Source organism: Musa acuminata, chromosome BXJ3-7 (genome assembly GCF_036884655.1).
Source record: "Musa acuminata AAA Group cultivar baxijiao chromosome BXJ3-7, Cavendish_Baxijiao_AAA, whole genome shotgun sequence".
Classification (NCBI taxonomy): Eukaryota; Viridiplantae; Streptophyta; class Magnoliopsida; order Zingiberales; family Musaceae; genus Musa; species Musa acuminata.
This window is the reverse complement of record NC_088355.1, coordinates 2,561,168-2,588,231: the sequence shown is the minus strand read 5'-3', so window position 1 is coordinate 2,588,231 and position 27,064 is coordinate 2,561,168. Positions and strand designations below refer to the sequence as shown.

General features: G+C 36.9%; 1 protein-coding gene across 3 annotated transcripts; it reads left to right on the top strand.

Moving 5' to 3' along the window:
* The first annotated feature begins 2,352 nt into the window (after positions 1 to 2,352).
* Positions 2,353 to 26,023, top strand: LOC135643482 (sterol 3-beta-glucosyltransferase UGT80B1-like). 3 transcript variants are annotated; one of them, XM_065160489.1, is made up of 14 exons: positions 2,353 to 3,005; positions 6,300 to 6,451; positions 6,836 to 7,078; positions 8,828 to 8,939; positions 9,968 to 10,138; positions 11,798 to 11,861; positions 13,142 to 13,199; positions 13,279 to 13,456; positions 16,098 to 16,255; positions 22,604 to 22,706; positions 23,082 to 23,158; positions 23,865 to 23,912; positions 24,807 to 24,956; positions 25,587 to 26,023. In XM_065160489.1, the coding sequence occupies exons 1-14, from the start codon at positions 2,855 to 2,857 to the stop codon at positions 25,776 to 25,778; spliced, it is 1,857 nt and encodes a 618-aa protein (XP_065016561.1). In that variant the 5' UTR covers positions 2,353 to 2,854; the 3' UTR covers positions 25,779 to 26,023. The 3 variants fall into 3 exon arrangements, with proteins under 3 accessions (XP_065016561.1, XP_065016560.1, XP_065016563.1); XM_065160488.1 differs by having other exon boundaries at positions 2,362 to 3,005; positions 25,581 to 26,023; XM_065160491.1 differs by having other exon boundaries at positions 2,371 to 3,005; positions 16,125 to 16,255; positions 25,581 to 26,023.
* Positions 26,024 to 27,064: the final 1,041 nt, after the last annotated feature.

Here is a 27,064-nt window from a genome sequence, read left to right as displayed (position 1 = left end):
TTGATCGACGAAGGTGTCAAAAATTAAGTCTATTTAAAAATACTATGACTAATCACGTAAATCTTGTACACTAGAGATTGGATCTATCGGATCAATTCTAATTGTCTTATCGAAGGATATTTCAATGATCATGACGAATAGGATATACCTTTTGAAAAATAAAAAATATATATCTCATGAAAAATAAAAAACCTTAAAAATAATTATTTCGATAATCAAAATTTTAAGTGGCGATAATCGATGATAGTATTGCATAATAGATGATAAAATTTAATAGAGCAGTTGCTATTATATTGGAGAGGGTTCTATCTATCCAGTTGGTGTTTTTAGCTTAACTTTGATTGACAACCGATTTCTTCTTTTTCAAAAGATAATGATTAATGCAATTGCTACAGTATGACAGTCTCTAAATAACTACAACAGCTCATCATATGCACTCACACTTCCAAATAATTCATCCGCTTCATACATGGCGTTCGATTGATTGGGTGCCGCATGAGAAGGCAAAGTGCGAGAGGCAGTGCTCATTACTCATTCATTAGCACTAGAATATACTGCCTGATTGATGCAAACACCTTTGCTTTGGGCTAACGCGTCTTAGCAAATCCTTCTTTTCTTTGCCTATCACAGCTGCGTTGGGTACTAAAAAAGGGAATCAATAGTGGAATAAAATAATGCTGGTTCCGTATATAAAATATAATAAATTAAACATAGATAGTTGGATGATTTATCGAGGAAGACCTTCACTCAAATAAAATCATATTTTTATTCATTCATTTAGATGCGAATATGAAAGACTAAGGATCGAGCCACCCCTTTGGGACTATGATGTAGAGGCCACTCGAGTTGGCCTTGTCAGTCTCCGTGAACAACAATCTATGAGCAATCGTTCTTCGAGTCTATCCCTTTTCGATTGACCTCCGTGGATAAAACACCGAAGGAAAAGTATTACGATCATTATAGACCTGTCGACACTTAGATAAAATACTAGGGGGAAGATGTTATGATCATTATAGACCTGCCACTCTCATAGATAAAACACTAAATGGAAGACATTACGATTATTATGAGATAGTGGTTCCATTGATTGGATAGATATAAAAGTCAACTTCCAACATCAACCCAAGAGTTGGATCTCGCGGTAATTATTCTTTTACACTACATTCCACTTCAAGAGCTAACCCGAACATCAGAAGAGTCTAATCGGGAAACTCCCTCGATACTAACCTTTGTGTAGGAACCCATCAGAACAATCTTGTATACCTCGATGTCCCCTCAACCGCTTCGTAAGACACCCACACGGATCTACCTTATACATCCTTGCACCTTCGGGTCAGATCGAATCGAGCCGACTTACATTAGACGGTACATTCCCAGACTAATAATATATTTAATTATCATACTAAAAATAATTGAATGAGTTTCGATGTTAATCAATAAAACTAATTCATAAAGCTCTTTGTTAAGTTTTTAGTTCCACAAGGATACACTAATCTAAAATTTAGAGGGATAAATATGAGAATATAAATTCTACAGGGATATAACTTGTAATGTTGTCTTAATATAATATAATATAATATATAATGGCAGCCTGGATCTAGTGCTCAACATGGCCCAGCAACATCCAACTGTCCGACGGCTCCTCGGTCAGCATTAAGTTGCGGTCAAATAAGCGATATAAATTAGGTCGCTTCACTTCCTGCCTTAAATGACCAATTACACGATCCGTTATAAGTTACGATATATTGACGTGACAACATCGTCTCAGACTGTGACGCCATCGTTTCGTCCGTCCATCCGTCGGACTTTATTAAGGCGTCAAGTATTTAATAGAGCCAATTTGATATTATTTTATATCTGTAATATATAAAAATAGGAGCACTTGCAACGGCCAGCTATTTAACCCGCGACTAACTTGGAGATTCGGATCTGGTTCGTGATTGGCACGCTCATTAAAGCATCGCACAAGTCCACATCATCAAGGTAGCGGTCTGTCTGAAGACACGTTTCACCCGGGCCCGTGGGGCCCATCCTGCCACGGAGACATTCCGCCGTTGCTATTCTCCACGTCACCTCAAGGGTCCCGGGATGGTCCAGCCGTCTCGTTTCGAGCAGAAGTTTTGATGGCATCTTGGCCGTTCACTGATTCAAACCACCGTGCCGACGACGAGTTATGACGCACGAACGAGCGGTTTTGGACAAGCTCGTCATTTCACGTCGGGCACAATGGTGTGTAATTTGCCGATGTGCGATGGGTATGGGATCGCATGTTGTTCTAGGTCGCGTAAGTTGGAACTTAGAACACTATCCTCTCCTTCCGCGTGTCATTCAGCGATGAATCCCTGCTTGGGTGGATCTCTTCTGATGCGCTTCGATTCTGTTAAAAGAAATGGTCTGAAAACCAGATCCAACTCGTCTTGCCGATGTTCTCCGTCGCTCCCTCCTTGTGAAAGGGATCTTCTACAGATTCCCGCTCGCTTCGGCTCCCGTTTCACCGATTCCGTTCCTCCTCCCCCTTTTTTTCCTCATCTGTATAAATCGATGCTCCTACATCCCTTCCCTTGGGATCTCCGACTAGGGTTTGGGGAAACCCGGAACTCCTCGGGGTTTTGTTAGGGCTTTGAAATTTCCTGGTTGGAATTCGTGTGTTTTAGGGTTCGTTAGGAACATGTGCTCTACTGTTGTAGTTTTGACTGGTAGTTGGTGCGAAGAATTTGTTCAACTAAAGTAAGACTTGCTCAGAAGTTGATATATCTATAGAGTTGTCGTCACTGATTCAATTTTGGAGTATTAGAAGCCGGAATCGGGTAGTTTCAAGGGAATCTGTGGCTTTGATGCGACTTGAGTGGATGAAATGGCGAGCACCGGGGTGGTCCAAAGGGAGGCGGAGTCGCCAGGCGAGGTGGGTAGCGGGAAAGAGCCTGGTATCTTCTCTGATATAGATGGGGTTGGCTATCCTCTGGCTGAATCATGGGCAACTCGCTCGTGGACATCGCCTCGGCCAGGTTGGTTTTCTAGCTAATGTTTAACGATTGTTTTTTCTCCTCTATGTGATGGTTGTGTCGAGTATGGACCGCTGAGTAACATTTTGGCCCAGGTTATAGGTGCCTAAATTGAAAAATGTCATCTTTTTCCCTTCCACGGACTTGGATCAAGATGTTCTTGGAGTACTCCATAAATTTGCAGGTTCAAACAGAGTCTATGCTATGTTTAGACAAAGATCAACACCACCATTGGATCTGTCTTTATAGATTTAATTGTTTAAGTTAATTTGACTAAATTTGGCTGGACAGTTTTCTGGCTCCAAATTTAAGGGGCTAGCATCTAGTTGACATCTGATTCTAAAAACTGTCGTAATTGTCTCTGTAGTGCTCATCCTACTAATTGGTGGGATCAATATAACACTTTTGTTTTTCTTCCAAAACAGAATTCACTGACAAGTGTTTTTTAGGTATCGTGTTAAAATTGTACTCTGTGTCCAGTTTGGTATTGAAATTGTACTAAATGTCCATGATGTAAAATATTTTCAAACTGCTTGTTAATATCATATATCTCGGTTTAACATATCTTTACATTGCCAATTTTAACCTTTTTAAAGCATCTCCAAGACTTTTTACATTGCTCCTGCCAATGTTCTTTCTTGTCTGTTCCTCGGCTTCCATCTCAAACAGGAGACAATGTGCTTTTAGTGTGCCTTGAACCCTTCTCATCTATGCAACCCTTATTGATGGCTGATTGCCTCAATTTTTCACTAATAAGATCACAAATTGCAGCTAGTATATACTGTGTGAATAGGTGTAGATAATTCAGTTCATTTTTTCATTGATGTAATTGATGCACATTTTTGTGACCAGCTGTAGCTTGGGCTACAACCTAACCAGTAACCACAAACCATAGAATAAGCTATGGCTGCATAGTTTAACACAGACCACAAAACATATGTACATGTACATATTCATTTGTGAATATGTATCCATGTGTACTCATACATTAAATGCAATTGTTTCTTGCAGTATAATAGTTGTATATCTTATGACAGCATTATATTTATCATAATTGCATTATGTTATGAAATTTATTAATTAATGCTGACTTATGATTTTAAATGTTGTATTCGACACTCTGAATTATGATATGTTTTTATATTATTTACCTATAGAGTATGAAACTTCAATTAAAAAACAAAGAGTAATGAGTTTACTTTAGTCATGGATTATATATATACATATCATAAGATTAGGAGACTTAGTCACAAGATTCACTGAATTTCTGATATATATACATATCACATTTTGTTTCCTGGCCAAATAGTTCTGTGCTTTTTTCTCCTGTCTGTGATTATTTACCAAATTAAATGAACGATGAACTAGACAAACTATTCATGGATTAGATAGATAAATGATGTTTGTTGTAATAAATTTTGTTATATAAGTTGGTTATATTGTGATATATATCTAAGCACTTATGGCATTTCTAATACTCCATACTTTTCATGAGCTTTCTCTGACTTTACGAAACCTTTTCCCTAAATCCAAATAACTATGTTTAGGAGCCTATGTTTCAACTTGGATTTTAGGCTACTTCTTCGCTTAGGTAATTTAACAAGGACACCAGTGTTGGAAAAAAGGAGACACAATGACATGCAGAAAAAATTAGCCGGTTTTACATTGAGAAGCAAATAGTTCCACCCATTTTGCTTTAATAATTGATATATAATTAAAGAGTGTGCTAACATTTAACTAGCAGATATGTATATAACTTTCTGACACATGCATGATGATTTTAGTGTGGTTTTGCCATCCTCGTTTGCAAACATATTCAATCTGATTTCATATTTGTATGTGCTGCAAAGTGACTAAAGATGTTTTAGGTAATTCAAGACGAGATATCGTTGTTTCTTCCTCTAGTTTTCTGATATTTCAATTTGTGGAAGACTGCTTGTTTAAACTTTATACACTGGTTTGCCATGCTGAGATATTAAACTTTCGGACAAATATGCAGGAACCTGGACTTTTTCTTTCTTTTCTTTTGGGAAATACATGAAACTGATAATTGACTTGAATGGTTCAACTCCTAAGAGTAATGATGCATGGCACATCATGTTTGGCTAAATTCATGATTTTGATACTTCTGTTAGTCAATCTTGCTCTGAGACAACTCTCAACTCTTAGCTGAAATAGCAAATAAAAAGGAATGAAGACCACAATCTGAGCAGCCATTGATTTGATGGTCAATTCCTCATGTAATTTATTTGATACAACCATTGATCTGAACCTTGATCTGAACCGTGAGAATCTATTTGTTGGTCTGTTCATTTAATTGCATACTGTTCGAGTAAGTTTAAGTTGTGCTTAATAATTAGATCTCTATTTGTTACAAATGTAAATAAATAAATTTGACATAGTAGGTCATGACAACTAAGTATTAATGAATGATAGTCTCCTAATTTTGGTATAGTATTGCACATCTGTTACTTTGGGAAAGATCCATGTAGCCAACTCCATATGGTAGGGACATACAGTTTTGATGGACTGCACACACAGTCATGAACTTCTAATTGCACATATAGTTAAAGTTGTCCAAGTGTGGGAAATTCTTATATGACCCGTGCAACCCCAGGTAGCTAGTTTTGACTGTATAGTGTGCCCATTAAAGAAGTTTAATACCTAGCTGAATCTGTATCATTTTTTTCCTGACATGGCTTATTTCCAATTAGAGGGTGTAAATAATGATGAGTACTTCCTTAGTTCCTTTTCGGTGTCCTACTCTTCTTCTTCCTGTTGGATTTTGAAGCCAAGGGTTGGAGGGGTTCAAGCTAGAGGGCCAGTGGAAGGAGCTCTTCTCTTCTTTATCCTTTTCCTGGTTGGGTTTGTTATGTGCTTCAAACGTTGGAGGCTGACCAGTTAGGCATTTAAAACTAGTCCAACCATATAGCTTTTACCGGACCTGTACTGATTCACTCTTAGTGAAACAAGAATACTAGTTTTAACTTACTGGTTCCATTTTAACTGGCATTATTCATCGAACATAATCAGTATGAGAAGTATTTGAAGAATAATGCGTATTTTGGTACATGCAGGGAAACACTGCCTCATAGGGTGGTTTTTTATCCAGTCACAACTCAAACAGGAAATTCTGATTACTGTACTCAATATTGGTTGGCTTTTTATTCTGTACTTGGGATCAAATACAGCTTTTTTTACCTTGACGCCTACCCTTGAGTTTCCTTGATGCTGTTAAAATAAAATTATAACTTCTTTCAGTAGAAAGCTTATTTTTTTTCCATAATATTAATTTAGGGTTGGAGCATTGTTATACTGCACCGGTGCGATCTAATAGTAGTGGACTATTGCCTAAAGGTCCAGAGCGTACCTTGCCTCGACCAAAGACAGAAAAAAAGGAAATTCCAAAGTATGACTTGAAATTGGATAGATTGCCGGAGAGTGAAAAGGTAAATATTTATCACAGATCATATATGTACTTTATGTTCATTTTTGAAGCAGTACCTGTTCTTCAGTGCTACAACTCCATGAAAATGTTCACGTGCTTTAATTTGAGTACATGCATGCTATTATATATGTTAACCAATTGTGTTAGCATCCGGTGAGTTAGTCATACCTAGGTCAGCCAGAGAAATGCTTGAACACGTCACTACTGTCGTTGATATACTACTTATAAGGTCATATTCCCTGTAAGCATATCTCTGTACATCATCATAAACAGTTCTGCTGGTCCTTGTCTTCTTGTTTATTCTGGAAACATTTCTTTAGGTATAAACTTTTATTTTCATTCTTTCTTCTGAGTTTTCCAGCTAAATTGTACTGTAACTTTTCAGAAAAAGCTAATTGAAAACCTAGTAAAGATCCAGAATGATGGTACATTGGAGGTGGATGTTGCAAGGACAGGCCCTGTAGCATCAGAACTATTGGAGCTTGATGCCATTGGTTCTATTCCAGGAGATATTAAAGACACCATCTTTGACTTCAGCAAATCAATCCCAAGACTGAAGATTGCAATTCTTGTGGTTGGAACAAGAGGAGATGTTCAGCCTTTTATTGCTTTTGCAAAGAAACTTCAGGCATGTATTCTTACAGTATTATACAGTATGGCACAAGTTTTAAAAGTTTATATCTTGTGTCTGTCACAAAATTGTTTTTACTAACAATGTTGGAGTTTAGCAGCATTCACTTGTGTGGTTTTTTTGTTATTTGGAACCTATTTGGATTTTGCTGGCCTAACTGCTCATGTTTTAGTGGTTAACATTTTTTTTTGTTGGAGTTAAATTATCTGAACATCAATCTAGCGGGAACAGAAGCAATCTCATATAAAAATTGGCCTATTGGAATTTTGATAAGGAGGTGAAGTTGGAAGTCTACAATATGTTTGTTCTTTTGTATTTACTTTTCCTGCTAGATTGTATAGTTGTGCTATCTTTATCTTTAATGGGCAAACCTACTTACAGATCTTTCACTTTAGTGACTTTTGGGGTTTCATTTTTCAAAGTTGCCAAGATAATGAATTCCATTACTATGGTACTGTTACTTGGAAGTTGCCAAGATTGTGTTATCTTTATCTTTAATGGGCAAACCTGTACTTATAGACCTCCAACTTCCCCTCCTTATCAAAATTCCAACTTCACCTCCTTATCAAAATTCTTTGTTCTACTGGCTGGTGAGGAACATTACAACAGTGTTGGTGAACAGAAAATATGATGGTTGCAGTAATTACTGTAGCAACAACAAGCAAAGTATTGGCAATTTGAACTGTTTCACAATGATAGTCAAATGCCTTTTTTTTGTCTTTCTTTTGCGTTGTCTTCCATTCCTTCATCTCTGTCCCTTCCCTGCATCTTTTTCTTCTTTGTTGGTTGTTGAATCATCTATAATAGACCAAGATTGGCAACCATGGTTGTATTCAGTCAACACTTGTTGATTTCAGTATTTTAATTGAATTAATCCTAGATGATATTGATACAGATCAGATGTATGTGAACTATGATTCTGAGCATTCCAATAGCACAAAGGATGAAAAGAAAATCCTTTAGTGCCTAATACCAGGTTTAATCTATCGAAAAATGAACATTACAAGGTGCCCTTCCCCCTTTCCCTTGTGCCCTATGAAAAGAGTAAAAAGGAAAATCCACAGGAGCTGAAAAAACATATGCATGTGAATTTTTTATGTCTGACAAGGTTTGCCATATCTTGGCATATGGATGGGCTGATACCTTTCTAACATGGTATTATTTCATGTTGTGCCAGTTGACACACCTATATGCCTGTTTGCAATGGCCAAAGATTGGCTTAGCTATATGTTGGCCTCTTCAGGACAGGTTGACACGACACAAGTTAGTGCCTTTTTAGAATGGTAAGAATCAATCCATGCCAACATTTGTTAGTTGGCCCTTGGCATGGTTATTATTGTATGGACATTCCAAAATATCAAATATTTCTTTGCAGAATAAAAAGAAAATACTACAGAATTATATGAATGTGCACATTGAGAAAAATATTGAGGGCTAGGCTAGATGCTTATATACAAAATAAGAAGATTTTGGATTGTCAAGGTGCACAGCTAAACAAAAGGACTGCTTCAAGATGTTTTTGTATTAATAATCTTCAGGGCATCAAATCTAATAAAGCATTGGAGTATTGGACTAACCAGAACTTTTTATGGAGTAAACAAAAACATATGGGCATATGGTTTGTGGCATGTTTTGTCCTTGCATTTAATTTTCAAGGAAGTGATAATTTATTTGCAGTTTATGAAGATGACTTTGTATTTTGGTTAGTCTGTGTTCACTGATGGATGATTTACCTGTCCTTTTCAGGAATTTGGTCATCGTGTTAGATTGGCAACTCATGTCAATTTCAGTACTTTTGTAAAGTCATGTGGTCTGGAATTTTACCCTTTGGGTGGTGATCCTCGAGTAATGGCTGGGTGTAAGTATTGAGAATTCTTGTCCAAAATCATTCTCTTTTTGTTCAAATTTCATACCATGACTCTTCTTTGTATAATTCACTGAATTTTTTATTTTTTATTGATTAGTCCTCTTTTTATTGTATGGGCAACATATCTATAGGTTTAACTAATAATAGTAGGCCTTTGCAGCATTTTCTCAACTACTAGGTCTAGGCCATATGAATTATATTTTTTCATTTATTTGTGAGATGAATACACTAATGTAATTCTCTTTTAGAGGTGAAAAGATTGGCTGGACAGCTATCCAATCTCACTGTATAGCAGAATGAAATAAAGTCCAAACTCCAAAGTAAACAAAAAATAAACAAAGAAAGTATAAGGAGAGAAAGGCAAGGATGGAACACAGGAAGAGGCAATTACATGGGTTCATAAGAACTAACAAGAACTTTAATGAAAAATTAAAAAATATAGAAAGCTCTTTCTGGTATATAGTTTCCCCAAGAGTGAAACCAACTAAGAGTGTCATTTCGAAATTCTTGTTCACTGTGAACCTTGCATTGTTTTTTTTTATCTTTCCAAATCATCCACTATAGTTTTCCATGTATCTAGATGGTGTATGTTAAATCGAGCCTATTTTAAAATGTATTGTGCATGCTACATCTTTGTGGACCTTAATGCCAGATCTTCATATTAACCTAGTAAAAACTCCCAAATTGTAATGGTACCTTAACATCTAAAAATTGAAAATGAACATCTTCAAGTGGCTTCCTGGTGAAGGTACTGATGATACATGATGTGATGCTTCATGCCATCAGATTCCTTTAGTATATGTACATAACATACATTTGCAATTTGAAAGGTTGATTTTTAGTACCAACCTAAGTAAATGATTTTGCATTTGGTTTGCATGGCCTGATAATCTGAGTACGAGTGGGTTTGAGGATCTCATTGCCTGTTCCTTAGCTCTAATTTTTTTAAATATATTGATACTAATTAGAGTTAGTCTCTACTTTCAAATTTATTACTCCTGGAATATTTTCAAATACAGATATGGCAAGAAACAAGGGTTTCATATTATCAGGACCAGCAGAGATTAATACACAACGGAAGCAACTGAAGGAAATAATTGATTCTCTACTCCCAGCATGCACAGAACCTGATTTAGATTCTGGGATGCCTTTCAGAGCTCAGGCAATTATAGCAAATCCACCTGCTTATGGTGAGATTGATAATAATGCATTTGCAGATATCTGAACTTTTTTGATTATATATGTATTTCAACCTTTCATAATTTTTATAAATCCAAAAGGAATTAGTGTTTCTTTATCAGCAATTAAGGAATTTCTTGATAATATCTTTTGATTGTTGTCTTTGATGTCGCCAGTTAGTCATTTTATAATGGATTTTTCGCTGTGGATCACATTTTATAAGAAGAAGATTTCAGCATTCTTTCTTCTCGTAGAATTTGTGTCAGCAAAAAACCAGATGCCGTTTTAATTATTTAATCACTCTCATGTGTGTGGGTGGGGTTGAAGGTCCCTCTAACCCAAACTGAAATAAAATTCTCGAAACACACCACCACCAAATGCAGCCTTGCATTGAAATTGGGTTGAAGGTCCCTCTAACCCAAACTGAAATAAAATTCTCGAAACACACTGCCACCAAATGCAGCCTTGCATTGAAATTTCCCTATCGTACCTGCATTAACTTCAGGTGGTTAAGTTGATTGGGTCTGGATGCAATGGGATAGGTCTGGTTGCATTATTGGTTTCATATTATACCAAATCGAATTTGTTTCAGGTTCAGGTATGTTTAGTTGAACTTCATTTGACTTGGATCTAAAGCTAGGCCACATTGAATTTGGTTGAGTTTTGAGATTTTTAACCTAAGTTCCAAAATTCTACCGTAATGGATTTGAAATGTAAACTTATATTAAGGTAAATTAATTGCAAAATGCTTTCATAGAGTGTCCGAAATCTCTTTTGCTACTTCTAGATCTGCTATTTGATTGGGTTGGGTTTAGTGGGTTCAGGTTGATCACAATCCACGTTGCAATCCTACTCATCTGTAATTTATTAGCATGCTTTCTGACCATTGTGGATTGACATGTTTGTATGATAGTTTAAAACGATATCCAACATGTTTTTAGGACTTTTTCTTATGTGTTATCTGCCTGAATATACACAATTGGGATGCTTATTTGTGGTGTGTACAGAAGAGAATATGTCATGGTTGAATTCTAATTTATATTTTCTTAATCTTGAATTCCCATGAAACAATTGTACTTCCAATCAACAAAATTACAATTGAAATACTATTATTTTCAATCATTCATTGGGATGACAGTTTCAATTTGGACTCCTGTTGCACCTGCTTGATCTGGCCTGATTTTTTCAGGTTTAAGCAGTTTTAACAGGGCAATGGGGTGAGCATACTTTTTAAAAATAATTTTCCCCTCCGTTAACTCAACCTGCCCTGTGAAAAAGTCATCCTAAAAGCTATATATGAATAATTTTCTTCATTATATTATAAATATAAATTAAATATGAAATAGGTCAGGGAGAAACCAATAGCATTGGCTTTTGTGCTATTCAAGATTGATATTTCATTTCTTTAACCGGATCAAAGTTGGTGCGGAGAAGTGGCTGGATTTTGAAGTGGCAGGGTGAGGATGGTCACGGTGAAACTCACCCCTTCTTGGCCAAACCACCCCCACCTGCCCATTACCATCCTTTATTCAAGCATCAGTATTGTTGATATCAGGTTGTCCATTTTTCGCTTAACAAAAACATCATAATTGAATTTGTTAGGAAACATAAATCCTCAGTCAAATACCAACTCTTGTACACTAACACCAACTCATGTCTACACTCTACAGGCCATTTACATGTAGCTGAAGCTCTTGGCGTGCCTCTTCACATCTTCTTCACAATGCCTTGGACGTAAGCCATAATTACCATGCTTTTCAGCAACTTTTTTTTATATTTTAACAGCTATTTTGTTGAAAGCTCAAGCATGGCTTATTTCCAGTGTGCACAAGTTGCAGTCCTCCATCATCTCAAATCTTGCAATCTACCATGTTCGACTAATTTATCTGGACCCTCAAATGTTCCAACTAGGACAATTTATTCAATCTTTTACTGGTCCAAACTTACTAAAGTTATAATGTTCATGATGTCTGAGCACTATATATCTTATTTTCCTTTATTTGGGAAATGCTCTAGATGACAAAACTGTTACTTATTTCTTTTTCTTGTACTTTTTTATACGTAGTAATTATCTGTTTCTTCAAAATATCAATTCAAATAGTAAAAGATTATGATTTTTTATTTGCTATTGGAACAGAAGTATCATATGTTTGCTGTCGTGATTGATGATCACAAGAATTTGTTTATTATGAAATAAAAGATTTTTTTGTTCCTACTAAAATTTATAGATTTGTAGTAAGGTTTCTCCTTTGTAACTTGGGAGACCAAGGTTGGAGTCATGAAAACAGCCTATTTAAATATTTAGAAATAAGGTTGTGTACATCAACCGTCCCCAGATCCTGTATTGGTGGGAGCCTCGTGCACTGGGTATGCCCCTTTTAGTAAAATTTACATATTTCTTTTTTCTTATCAACCTGTGAGTGAATGACTTTAGGCTCCATTTTAAGTTGATTATTATCCGTCATAATTAAGAAACACACATTAGTGTGTGGTAGCCAGCATTAGTTCCAAATATTTAACTCAGCTACATGGATTTCTACACCATATTAGCACTGTGACGGTGATCTTCCTCTGATTATTGAATGGCCATTGTGTTATTACTCACTGTTTATGATCAAAATTTCAGAATATTTGAACCCCCAGAGTCTTCTATTTTCTATTTAAGTTTAGCTGATGGAAGTAAAATGCAGAACAAACTGTTGTATGTATGGAATGGGATACTTGGTTGTAGTCTATGGGATTCTCCATCTATATAAGGTGTAGTTGAATGAACTTTTAAGTGTCAGTAACTGAATTAAAGTTGGAGTATTCAATTACAACCACTCTGTGGTTTGGAAACCTCATTGAATTAGCCTTGACAACCCAAACTTCTACTCTCTGGGTAGTCATAGGATGATTTGTCTTGGGTTGAAGACTGCAACCTTGAATTAATTCATTTTTTTTTGTTTGCTATATTCTTCTAACTTGATTATAGACAATAACACTTGCTCATTAACTTTTATTTTGTGTGGCAGGCCAACTAATGAATTTCCACATCCTTTCGCACGTGTTCCTCAAAGTGCAGCATACAGGGTATGCTTCTTGTATGCTTCTTTTTGCATCATGCATATTTTCTAGTTGGTTTATTTAGTATTTTTTTTGTTTTATTCAGCTATCATATCTTATTGTGGACTTAATAGTCTGGTGGGGTATAAGGGGATTTATTAATGACTTCAGAAAAAGGAAGTTGAAATTACCTCCGATTGCTTACTTCAGTACGTATCATGGATCTATATCTCATTTGCCAACAGGATACATGTGGAGTCCCCATCTTGTACCAAAGCCAACTGGTAAGTTGGCCATTTGTTTGATATATCGAGCAATCCGTTGGTTTATAATTATTCATTTGCCATTTTAAAGTTTATTTCATAGGCTGGAACTGTATTTTATCACTGTATTCCACTTTGACATATTCATATGTGTGAACATGCATGTAATGTCGAATTTAGACATTCTCATTCACGGAAATACTCATGTTAGGTGGAAAGTAATATATATGGTTAGGTAGTTTGAGATTTGAGACATAGACCAATGTTTAATAATTAATCATATGGAGCTTAATCCCACATAAATGGTGTCTGACATTTGTGTGCATGGCACAATCAAGATTAGTTTTTAGCTGCTGAGGTTCGATAGATCTGTTGTACTGTTCAGTGCAAAACGATGTTTTTATGAGCTCATAGTATATTAGATGACTCAGTTAAGGATGTATAAACTTTTATGCCAGTGTGGGAAGTGCATGGCCAAGTGTGGTAGTTAACCGACAATTATCTGATGTGCCAATGTGCTGTTAATGTAGTGCTATAACCAACTTACAATTATATCTATTATTATGTTGATGCCCGTAATTTATGATATCCATTGATTATGTGGCATTATCATAGAAATAGATGGGACTAGATGACTAGTACATGTCCACGTTAGCTTAGAATACATTAACATATTGTGCATTACTTTGGTTTCTACAAACAATGAGTTACATGAGCAACATGAATGAAATACATATGTGGGTCGACACTTTAAACATAATTGTAGGTTGAGCAGATAACCTGAAAAGAAGCTACCTATGATGTGCACTAGATCTTTGGGGCCTACCGGATTGTGTAACATAGTCGGATTGCACAAGGAGTCTGCTTATTGGTTTGGCAGTTGGTTACATGGTCAAATAACATATTAACATTGTAAGCTTACAACTTGTCTCAATATGAACCAATGTTTTCAAGCTTAGAAATATGTTACCTCAGAGAAATGGGTTACAAGTAAACGGGCAAAAGAGGCAAAAGGCAAGAGGGCAAGTGAAATCATCCTGATGTCATCATTTTGGAATCATATGGACGAGTTCTCAATAGGGGAAGAAGCGATCGGCGGAGGAAGACGCGGCCACAACCGTTGGAGGAAGACTCGTCGCTACTGCTGGAGGAAGATGTGCCACTATCGCTGCTTCCATCTTTCGCCGATGGCAAGAATGCCGTCACAAGAAACACAGTGTGAAAGAACGAGAACGACTTGTATGTTAGGGCTGCGGGCCGTTTACTATTCTGCGACATAAACTGGTTCAATCAAACTAGATGAGTTTTGGGTCGACTTAGGCTTGACCTGGCATGAGTTGAACCAAGTGGGCGCTTGGCCTGCTCAACGCCTAGACCCAGGCTCTTGCTTGGGCGATGCCCAAGTCAAGTCGCCTACTTAGACTAATAGGCAGGTGCTCGAGCCTTGCCTCACCTCGCCTGGGCGCCCAGTGGCTTCATTGTCATAGCCACACGAACCCTACCTGAGTCAAAGAACCCAACCTTTGTCATGCATTGTTGCCTTCCTCGGTGACATATTCCATAGCCTTTTGTCAATTGGTTATCTCCTCTTTCTTAGTTTATAGGTTACAGCAACTTTGTTAAATGATCTCCTATTTCCTGCACAAGTTTGAACACTTTGTTTAATGATATCCTATTTCCTAGATTTGTAAAATTGTTACGACAACATTGTTAGGTGGATACACTGTTAGGAGTTATGACATAACAGTACACTATCAGGTAGATAATAGGAACACCTCACTTTGCTCGCTCGGTATATATTTTTAAAATTATAAATAAAAAACAGGTATATATTTTTTGCATAATAATATTTGGGGGTGCCTTGCATTGCTTGGGCAAGTGCCTAATGCCTCGGGTGTTTTGGCATCCTTTGACGCCTAATGCTTTTGAAAACATTGATATGAACTTTTAGCATCACATTATATAACTAGACAATGATGAAAGCGAACAAGGTTGCATTGCACTTGACTAGGTGATAACTGGGCCCACTATATGTTTGCTCTGCTAAATGGTGTATACAACTTGCAAGATTGGTGTAAAATTTACTTTTATCAATTTTATAAGAGATGATTCTGTTTGAGGATTACGCCATCCGCCTTCTAAAATTTGTAAGCCTCTTAACAATTCGAGTGGTTATAATATGGCTACTGTCTCTTGAGCTACTGTTAGAGATGCATGATGGACATCAGATCGCCATCACAAAATTGTGATTTATTGTGGCTTATTGTAATTCAAGTCTTGTAGAATGCATTTAGGACTGTAAATTATGGAATATGTTTTGTCTGAACTTGAATGTCTACTGATTTCCATTTGCAAATTGCAGGTTGAAATACTTCTGTCAAGGTTCTCTGATGTAATATCTCTTTGTGAGTAACTTGAATGGGGTGTGCTAAGGCTAATCTTTAAGTAGAAACTGATATCAATGGGTCTAGATTAGATTATGTTACTAGACGCATATCTAGAATAGTATATAATATTATCACTAAATTGATTACATGCAAGTGCTCTTCTTTTTATTCAAACTTTCAGTTGCATATTTCTGTTGCTATTATCTTCAGATTCTCCGAGTAACAAAATATTTTCTTATTAAAATGTGAACCAAATATACTATTTTATCTGTCAGGAACCAAAATCTCACTTCCTTTTGCAGATTGGGGTGCCTTGGTTGATGTTGTTGGTTTCTGTTTCTTAAACCTTGGGATTGAATATCAACCTGAAAAGGAGTTTGTGCAGTGGATTGAACACGGACCAAAACCTATATACATAGGATTTGGTAGCATGGTATGTCTCTTAATTTATTAGTTTCTTGATTGGATAGTACTTGCTTTCCACTAGCAATATGACCATCTTGTTTGTGGTAACCATGGTTCATTTCTCTGCCTTGATAGGACCAAGGACTGCCATTCTGTCCGAAATGGATGAAACTGGTATTTCATATCGGTCTGCCAATTAATCGGAATGTGACCAGCCCGTTTCAGGCAGTACAAAGATGGGTTAGGTGTTGGTTGGTACGAGATGTATCGGTCGACACAATGTTGTATCAGCCCAGACAAATCAGTATCAATCAGAATTTGTTCAATAACAACCCATATTGGGTCAAGTTTTAACCCAACGCTCAAATTGATTGTTGGGGCCTCTTCTGGGCTTTAAGTCTCCTATCCTCTTACCTTTTTCACTCACTCTCCACTCTCATTCTCCCTCTCTTTCTCACTCTCCCTTTCTCACACTCTCACTTGTCATTAAAGTTTCTAGTCAGCAATTAGTGATAATCAAGCTATTGATTTGGATTTGGATAAAAGAGAGATTATAAAGTCTAACTAAAGTTTAATTAGAGTTAATAAGTGTTATTTTGATTGGTGTAGACGTAATTAGTGGTCATTAGGTATAATTTAGGCCTACTTAGGGGTTATTTGAAAGATAAATTCATTTGCTTATCCTTATTACTAGAATTTCTATTTATTTATGTCTAATATACACTCTACTTTTTATTTAAATACAATAAAAATATCACTAAATAAAGAACCTAAAATGGTTTTCTTTTGAATTTTCAGTCATTTTCTGACCTTTTTCCCGAAAATCAGCATTGACTCATCACGAATTTAGTTAGCTTTGCCTAAGCCGTGCGGCACCCTTATATGTCCGTTCGCAAAGGTCAGCCTCCCCGAAACCTCCTATAGTTCCTTAGGACCTACAAAAAAGAAAACGAGTTAGAGAAATCATTTCACTCAAGATCCATAAGGAATCATTTCAACAAACACTTTATAGTCAATGCAAATTACAACCATAGACTTCACAAGCTCTGAACGGTCGTAGAACAAAGGGTCCAAATTGGTCCACTACAGACCGAAATGTCCACAAGTGCTCATATGACACAACATTGGTTTACAAGCCTAAAATGACCACCAAGGCCAACCAAAATGAGGCAGTCAAGCCAACGACCAGCCCTCTCTATGCTGTGCAAAGTATGAACAAAACCGAAGAGCATAGACATACATGAGCATTACATTAAACACCTCGTTTATAATTTTGTCCATGACATTCTCCTCCACTTATTCCTTTGACGTCCTCGTCGAAGCCTTTGCAGACGTTGCATCTCCGTGCTTTTACTGAGTCTTCAATCTTCTGCCCTAGCTGCAACGCGCCTCTTGGCTCCCAGGTGCTCTCCGTCGTTATTGTTGAGTAGTCGAACTTTGATCTGCCATGCTGCTTCAACTCGCCAATGACTTTGATTCTGGTGTGGGGTCGGTTGAGTTGTGTCGATCCTTGTTGGTTTATGCGGATCCTTAAGATGAAAGAAAAGACATTCCTTATTATGTGCTAATCTCTCAAACGTCTCATGCTGCTTGAATTGGGTCGATGCTTGTTAGAGCTTTAATAAGTATCACTTCGCAAACTTTGAAGTTTTTAAGGTCTTTCCTTCACAAAATTTGCCTATCGATTCTTCTTCCACTTAATTGTCACTTCTTAGTAGGTTCGTATCACTTCCGCTTTTGATTGACATTTTGTTGAGAAATGAAGCGGACAATCTACTTTTAGTAGCACCAATCACCATTGGTGAGGATTTGACAACTATTGTCTTTCATTAGGTTTTTTTCGAAGGGCCTTTGAACCTGTGTAGAGCTTCTCTGTTGGATAAATAAGAGAATTGGGGTACTCGGTTTCGCCCATTCTCTTAAGAGTTGAGAAGACAAAGGTTATTTGACTTCGTCTGCCTCCTTGAGGTTTGTACTCCATGCATCGTGCTGGTCGGTAGCCTTCGCCTACTCTTTGCTCACACTTCCGAAGCACCCGAAGTGTTTCTACTCTTTATGTTGAGTTAGCTACTGTGATTCATCTTCTCAATGCCATTGAACTTCTAGAATGCAAGAAGTTTTTACCCAAACTTGGAGCAAGTCTCTAATAGTTTTAGTCGCATATGGGATTGTACCGTCTTCAACATCTCTATCGTCTACTCCTTTGAGTAGCAAATGTACAACATCACGTACTACTTCATTCCTTGGTGTTGCACTCTTGCATCGACCCGAAGTCCTCCACTTTCGGCTATCTTAATGTGAAGCTCGTTGACATCGGTCTTATAAAGTTTCCTGGACTTTTCCCTTTAGCCTTGTCTCGATACTTGGAGTTTGCCTCTGCATTCTCCACTACCTCATCCCCTTTCACGACCAAGCGCTCTCCCTCCATGAGAGCAAGGGATCGATGACTCCATAGAAGTCTCGCCTTTGCAGTACCATGACGTTGCTATGCCCACGACCCTACTATCCGTCACCTCACATCTGCGTCCCTTTCTTTGTGATTGGTAGATTCGCCTTTGCAGCACTATGACACTCCTCCGAGTCCATCTCCATTCTAACCGATGCTTGGTTTTTGGGTAGCTGAGTCACTCTGGACTCATCGTCGGTTCCTCGTCCCTTTCGACCACCTGCTTCAACACCTATATGTTCTCCGAACAGTTCCCCTTGGTTGATGGAAAGTCGGATTGCAACTCTCATGCATGGTCTTCACCATCATGTTGTAGGGCTCGCGCCGATTATGTTCTCCTTAGCTTCCTTGGTAGCAACGTTCGCTCACTCAGCCTTGTCATTTGACTTACCGGGTTCCTTTAAGCGAATATGAGCTCTGGAGTAATCCAACTCTTCAGTCGCTCCGATCATACAACCTATGTATGATCAAGTCCCCTCATGGGACTCACTTGTACTTGCATTTGGAATTCTCCCTCGGTGGTACACAACCCCCATATGTCGATGACCAAGGCTATCATCCGATACAAAATTTGATGCATGCATGGAAGACCCACCTTTGCGGTATGAAGACCCGCCTTTGCGGTACCATGACATTTACTCCTTGAATACATAGCCCTTCTCGTCGTCGTATTGTTCATCGAAGTGGAGCTTCTAGTGACACCCGATCATACCTTCGTATGATCTAGTCCCTCACGAGACCTGTCTCGTGTGTGTTGCATTGCCTCGAACCGCTCTAAAATGTCACGAACTTAGTTGGTTTTGTTTAAGTTGTACGGCACCCTTGCGTGTCCGTTCTTAAAGGTCTGCCTCCTCGAAATCTCCTATGGTCCCTTTAGACCTACAAAAAAAAAAAAGGGTTAGAGAAAATGTTTCACTCGGGATCTACAAGCAACAATTTCAACAAACACTTTATAGTCAATGCAAATTACAACCATAGACTTTATAAGCTCTGAACGATCGTACAACAAACGGTCCAAAATGATCCACTATAGGCCGAAATGTCCACAAGTGCTCACATGATACAACCTACGTTTATAAGCCTAAAACGACCATCAAAGCCAACCAAAATGGGGCTGCCAAGCCTACGGCCAGCCCTCTCCATGCTGTGCAAAGCATGAATACAACTGAAAGACACGGACATACATGAGCATTACATCAAACACCCCGTTTACAATTTTGTCCGTGACAGACCGGTTTGTATCGACCAGCTCAGGATGGATACCATTGGTTGACACGAGATAATAATCGTTGGATAGGACATCTTCTTAGTATAAGAATAATCTTCTATGGTTCTTAAGGTAAAATAAGTTTATTTTTTGATAGCTTAAAACTTAAATAGATCTTGTTTGTCTGTGCCAGTTTGGTGGAAGCATTTGTGGTGGACCATGTCATCTACCAACCAGGTTAATGCGTCTATCAATGGATTGAGCTTATGCTTCTAGATGGATTGGTAGGGTTCAAAACTTAAGAATTTAAGAGAACCAGAGCGGTTGAAGATAACTGTCCCTTATTCAGCTTAGTTGGATAAACTTCAAGCCTCAGCCCTTGCTTTCTCTTAACCCAAATTTACATGATCCCATAGGGTCTCTGGGAATAATCCTTGTTGGAATTGGCGCCTCCCACCCCTTTCCTAAACTGAGTGAGCCTCTGTGGCACTGCTACTTGTGTACTCACTACCTGTGTCCAATATAGATTTGGGAACCCAGGTTGTGGTTGTGTGAACTATTTGAAGCGTGCTATCAGTTTGCTACCTGAGAGAAATAGAGAGTCATGATGCTTACTGATGCCAGGATGGAGAGGAAATGAGTCAAAAATGGAATATAAGAGAAGATAAACCATCTCATTTTCACGATAACGTTCAAGGGATACAGATATCACTACCCAAAGGCTACCCTAAGGAGTCTAGATTTATATAAGACTTACGAACTCAGCACTTTAAGTAATCAACAAAAGAGATTCAGACTTATATGAGAAGGACAATACCTCTCAAGAAACTAGACTTGTATTAAAAATACTCTATGCTTTTGAGGCTTATAAGACATGATATGAGATACATATAATGATATGCTTGGAACACCCCTCCAAGCGTGAGTTATTAATTCTTCATTGTTTTCAATTTAAAATAAATGAAAACTAATTAAAGACCCATAGAGAATTATTAAAATTCAAAAGGTGATAAAAACTTTATTCCAATCTCGGTAGAGCAGCCATCATGACCTTTGTAGAGAGAATCGAGTATAAACTTTCTTCAGAGAACTTCAAATCAAATTGCATTGGGTTCCTACTCAAGAAGCTTTGCAATGATAATTATGTATAATTCATGTTATAAAAATCATATAATTCATCTCAGAATTAATGTGAAATGAGGATTAAAATTTTGATTCATTGGAAAATGAAAAACTATTGTGACTATCTTGACTTCCCTTGATTCAGAGTTTGGAGACACTCCCGTGTCACCTACCCACTCGTTACCTGTGACCAAAGAGCTTTGGTCTTCAGTGTCAGTGGCTTTTAACTTTGCTGACATGTTTCATTCATGCTATTGACCAGATAAAAATTTTCAAAAACAATCATAGAAAAGGTAGGTTGGTAAATGTAATGGCGTATTCCTTGATCATACGACAATTTTTGCTAGTATCTTGTCACAGACCAAGTGGCATATCATATGTGCACTTGTATGGTGACCTGGAACATGCATTTCTAGTTATATGTGATTCTAACCATATTCCTTTCCCAGCCATTAGTTTCCATGGGTATGCATAAACATAAGCCCATATGGTTCGAATATAGAAAAAAATGACCCAATTACGTGCTTCACTAGTTGCAAACCTGATAGTTCTACATAAATAAATCTTTAAAATGGTGATGCTTACTGCATCACTTCCTTGTCAGTTAATTTGGCATGCCAAGTGAGTACATACCATTTGGTAATTTTACTAAATAAAGGTTTAGAGTGGTTTAAATATCTACCGATGCTTGCCGAGTGAGTACTGTACCATGCTAATGCATGGGATGTACTACAAGTAACTCTTCGTTGCATAGGCTATGGCATGTTAATGTGTCACCTTGTGCTGGTTTTAACATGTTATGCAATTTTCTAACACTTAGTTTTGAACCAGTTGGGCAAGTTCTGGTTCTAATTTGAAATTTTGATGCCATGTTTAGCCAGTGAGTGTTTTAGCTCTGATTTTAGTTCAACGATGACAAACATATATTCTTCTCATTCTATGAATATTGCAAGAGCATTTAATTAGCTGGTTCTACTTTTATATAATCTAAAATCATGTTGTTATAGATGAGAAAACTCAGTCATGTTTGTAAGCCATCTTGACAGAGAAGATAAGCAAGTAATGCAGAATAGTAGAAGAGATAAAAGGTTTTTAATATGCTCATGGTACTTGATTGACTATTACATAGCAGGAAGCAATGCACACAGGCCGAAATGATACATTTATGAACGTCAAATTTCTAAATTATAATAAAATCTGAGTGCCAAAATCAAGGATCATTGTTTAGCTAAGGATCATGGATGAGATTTAAAGTTCAATATTCACATGTTTATTTGGTGATTGTAGTTGCACCTAACGCATATTGCAAAGAGAGCTTAAGCATTTAAGGGATCAAGTAATCCTCTTAGAATGTCTAATTGTCAATAAATTTGATACCCATCTCAAACTTTCTTTCTTTTTCTTCTAGGCTATATTTCTTGTTTTTGCAAGAGCATATTGTCTGTGTCATCCACTTGAGATACTTTTGTTATGCATGTAAGTGTAGTTCATAAGTTTATAACAGCTCCTGCTGATCTTAAGGCCTTAAGTCTTTCTTTATTACTTTTGATTGAAAGCTGTATATGATGTTTTGTTCTGGTTTTCAATATGTCTTTGTCAAGCCACTTGAAGATGCAAAGAAGACTACGACTATCATTTTGGAGGCACTAAGAGAGACAGGACAAAGGGGGATTATCAGCCGTGGTTGGGGAGATCTTGGAAGTTGTATGTATTTCCCATTTTGTTGTAATATACATACACATCTTAAATTGTCAGTAGGATTATTCTTGTTGGTTAGATGCAGTGAGTTTCCCATACTTTCCTACTAAGTGGAAACATATATATTATTTCTTTGTATGTTAATGTAATGCGTTATGTGCTAGAAGATTTTTCAAAGCTGTTTGTCCAATATGCAATTTAAATTTTAAAATATTTCACAAAGACACACTTAATGTTTGTGATATTCTTTCTTCTGTTCATGATATTAAATTCTTTCTTCTGTTCCCTTAGTTGTAGATAATATTGACATATGAATCAGTTTTTTTTTTGCATTTTATTTCTTTTGTAAAATAACTTCAGTTCTGTATCTCACTAATGCAGTGTCTGAAGTCCCTGTAGATGTCTATCTTCTTGGGGATTGCCCACACGATTGGTTGTTCCCTCATTGTGCTGCAGTGGTAAGCTTTCTATTTGGCGGTCAATTTTTTCATAATATGGTCTAGAAATGTGTGTATACACTTGGTCAAATAGATCTGTATTAGACATAACAAGCTATATTGTCTAATTGTTGTAGTTTGACACTTTGAATAATTATAATCTACACTTTTTATTCCTACAAAACATGTTTTTTTACTTCTGTTATTACAGACAATAACCTAAATTTATGTCTTTGTAATTCTGTCGTCAGAAATTTCTGGTACCACTAATTAAGCTTATACTCCGCTGGAAAATCTGATTCATTTACTGGTCTTGTATGCAGGATTTATAAATTCTAGATAAATTCTTGTCGATACTCCTCATAAATCACTCGTATAAAGCAACCTCTGCAGCAGAAAGCTAATATACAGTTAATATTGTGAATAATTGAATAGGAATGTTCTGCTACTTGGATGTCTTGTTTAAGTTGTTACATTTGAGATGATAATTTACAGCCTTCTTCTTAAGCTGGTTGAATGGCTGGTTTTGGATACCTATTTGACAAATAAGACATCATTAATTATTTCATATTTATTTTGTTTTTGTATTCTCAGAGGCTTTAGTTGCCTTCAAAAGAAAGAATTTTTTGTTTGATGAGACCAACTGCAAACTAGTTGCTATCTCATTTACTGAACTAAAATGGTGGTTTTCTCATCTTGGTGACTGATAATTCTGAAAAATGCTCAGGTTCACCATGGTGGAGCTGGGACAACGGCTTCAGGATTGAGAGCTGGGGTAATTGCCTCTTAGAACTTCTTATTATGTATTCTAAATAAACATGTGCATATATATAGCAACATGCATAAAGTCCCCCCTCTCTTTTCCTCTTTTCCCAAGCGCTACTATCTCCTTTGAGCATCTTTTGAAAGATGATGATGGTTGTTGTCAAAATTCTATTCTTTTTCCTAAAGGCACATGGGAAAAAAAAGGAAAATACAGAGAGAGGAGAAAAGAAATAAGTTGAGAGAAGCAAGGAGGTTAAAGAGGGAGAAAGAAAAGGGAAGGAAAAGAAAAAAAAAGAGCATTACAGTTGGGGAACCTTATTTTAAATGGTATAGCCCAGCAGTTATCGTGATTCCTATTGCAGCAGCAGCAGCAGCAGATGGAATTTTGCAGTCATGGAACTTGACTTTAAATGCTATAACCCAGCAATTATCATGTTTCCTACTGCTGCAGGAGCAGATGGAATTTTTGAATGTCAGTCATTATTGCTAAATGTGGACGATGCATGCGAGACCCAATGGCATGGCATTGGCTTTTTGTATGGAATGGGACATCGTAATGGCAGATGAAGTACTTGCCTTTGTGTTGCTTTATAATAGGGTTGCAGTAATGATGGTTTTTATTTTCCATTTTTAGAGGGTTTGGCAAGCTCGAATATAAGCTTGGAAGTATGTTTCTAATACTACAGTTCTTTTCACTTTGTTGTCTAGCAGACAAACATATTTGATGAATTCTTTGTGGTATTTCTTGCTTAGCAGTTCATTGGACAACATTGTGTCATTTCAAATGGGTTGATAGTTGTGGCTGCCTAAGTCAAATTTTGATTTGCTGGTGGAACATATGTTTCTATTAATATCATTATACATGTTTGTGCTATTAATTTACAATTGTACCTTTCTTGTGCAGTGTCCAACCACGATTGTACCTTTCTTCGGTGACCAGTTTTTCTGGGGTGAGAGGATTCATGCAATAGGAGTTGGACCTGCACCGATTCCCATATCTGAGCTCAATGTTGAACGCCTTTCAAGTGCTATAGAATTTATGCTTGACCCAGAGGTAACTGAAAGTGTTTGATTTAGACTATATGCCTATGACGTATCATGTTGTCTTGTTTTCTGTAGAAACAAGTTTTCCTGCAATAGCTAGGCAACAAAATCATCACATTGAATCATTTGAGCAGATAGTTGTGATGGACTGTGACATGCTTTTTCCATTGGCATCCTGATTACCAAGAAAATTTGCAAGCATCACATTTTGATAAGCCGTTGAGTTGGTTCTTATGCTTGCAATGAACTCTTAAGCATGGTTCCCTTAGTTACCTATTTTGTATGCATTCACACGTCCCCACCTTATCAATGATCCTGCATTACGAGGCCTAAATTTCTGCTCTGAAAATACTATTAGCTTTTAGGTCTTCTAAGTTGTAGTATCTGCATGCGTTTAACAATCCTTTTCTGATTTGTTGGTTGCATGACCTAAACATAGTTCTGGCTGTTGCATGTTTTCTTGAAATACTATAAACTCTTAGGCCTTCTAAGTTGTGGTATCTGCTTGCATTTAACAATCCTTTTCTGATTTGTTGGTTGCATGACTTAAACATAGTTCTGGCTGTCGCATGCATTTTTTCCTTTTCACCCTCCCTGACGATTTGTTTCTTTCTTTTTTTTCCCACTTATGGAGGTTAAGATGTGTACCATGGAATTAGCAAAGCAAATAGAGAATGAAGATGGTGTTGCCACTGCTGTAGATGCATTCCATAAGCATTTGCCTGCTGAATTACCGATTCCTCCTGCTTCATTGGATGATGAACCTCCAAATCCCATACGATGGCTGCTTCAGTTCTTTGAGAAATGGTGCTGTCTTCCATGCAGTTCATAGTCCTTTCTGAACTGTGTGTGCATAGTTGTTCATTATTCTTGGTTCTTTGCTAGCCATCATTTGTTATATTCTTTTTTGTGAATATGTGCAATAAAAGATAATTATATAGTTTTGATCTTTCTTGAATGTTTAGAGATTCATGAGATATGACTTACAATAGAATTTTGGTGTGTAATACTGTCAGTGGTGCACATTATCACTTTGTAAACAACTCCATCCTCTATGGTCTAAGTTGGTTGGTTTTAGCAGGTTGTTTGGTTATACCATTTGTATGATTCTTTTCTTTTAGAGAGTAGAACATCAAATCCCTTAAATCTTTTCTGGCAATCCTAATGTTATAATGCTCTTGCCATTCTTGGCTAAATGGTTCATGTGCTTTGGTGTATCAGTGAATTTTGTAACTTAAATGATAAGTAATTTGAAGTGGAGCAGCAGTGGGTGGATGAGCTGGATAAGCAGTATGCAACGTCCTCTCTTTTTTTTTGTGAAAACCAAACCAAAATGTAATATGTATTTTACTTTTTACTATGTATTTATATATACATATATTATTTTCGTATTTTAATTAAAATTTGAAGGTCTTCTTACTTGAAGACATACTATCTTTGTTATTTCTTCTTTCAATTATCTTTCGTTTCTTTAATGTTCTTGTGACATGCTTTTTAATTCTGCAGTGTTAATATTAAGAATGTTCAAAAGATTATTTGGTTTATACAGAAATTAAAGTCTTTTAGAAACCGAGTTGGTTTCTGTAGTGAAACGATTTCATTTGATTTGGTTTGTGATATTTCTGAAGTGTAATATATTGGTATCATTCATTTATACATCGAACCATGCATACACCAAAGCTGGATGCAGTTTTTTATTTTTGAAAGTGATAATACCTGATGATTGCATCACATACATTTAATTGGATCATTGGAACATCATCTTCCAATATGTTTGGCTATTTCCTCTTTCCTCTCTACATGGTTGCTCTAATCTGCATGCTGGAAAGCATGTTATCGTTAAGACAGTCGTCTCCATAACATTTTCATGGAACTCTTAGACATGCATGGGTGCATCTGCTAGCCTCAGGTGTTCTTAAATCTTGGATCCTTTTTCGCTCATATATATATGCGTTGGCTTTTTGTTCGTTGCAGTAGATCGAAGCATCAATGTTTTGAGATTGGCCGTCATTCAAGTTTCTGGGTTTCAAAGTCTCTTCCATCTCACCAATCAATTAGATTCAATTATGGACAGACATTTCCATTACATCGTTCTTTTCATGCTTGTCTTGTTAGTAT

Excerpts from the sequence above, each read along its gene's own strand:
- LOC135643482 (XM_065160488.1), top strand. The coding sequence starts at position 2,855 with ATGGCGAGCACCGGGGTGGTCCAAAGGGAGGCGGAGTCGCCAGGCGAG. Across the intron at positions 6,452-6,835 it reads GATTGCCGGAGAGTGAAAAG|AAAAAGCTAATTGAAAACCT; the intron begins GTAAATATTTAT and ends GTAACTTTTCAG. Across the intron at positions 7,079-8,827 it reads CTTTTGCAAAGAAACTTCAG|GAATTTGGTCATCGTGTTAG; the intron begins GCATGTATTCTT and ends TGTCCTTTTCAG.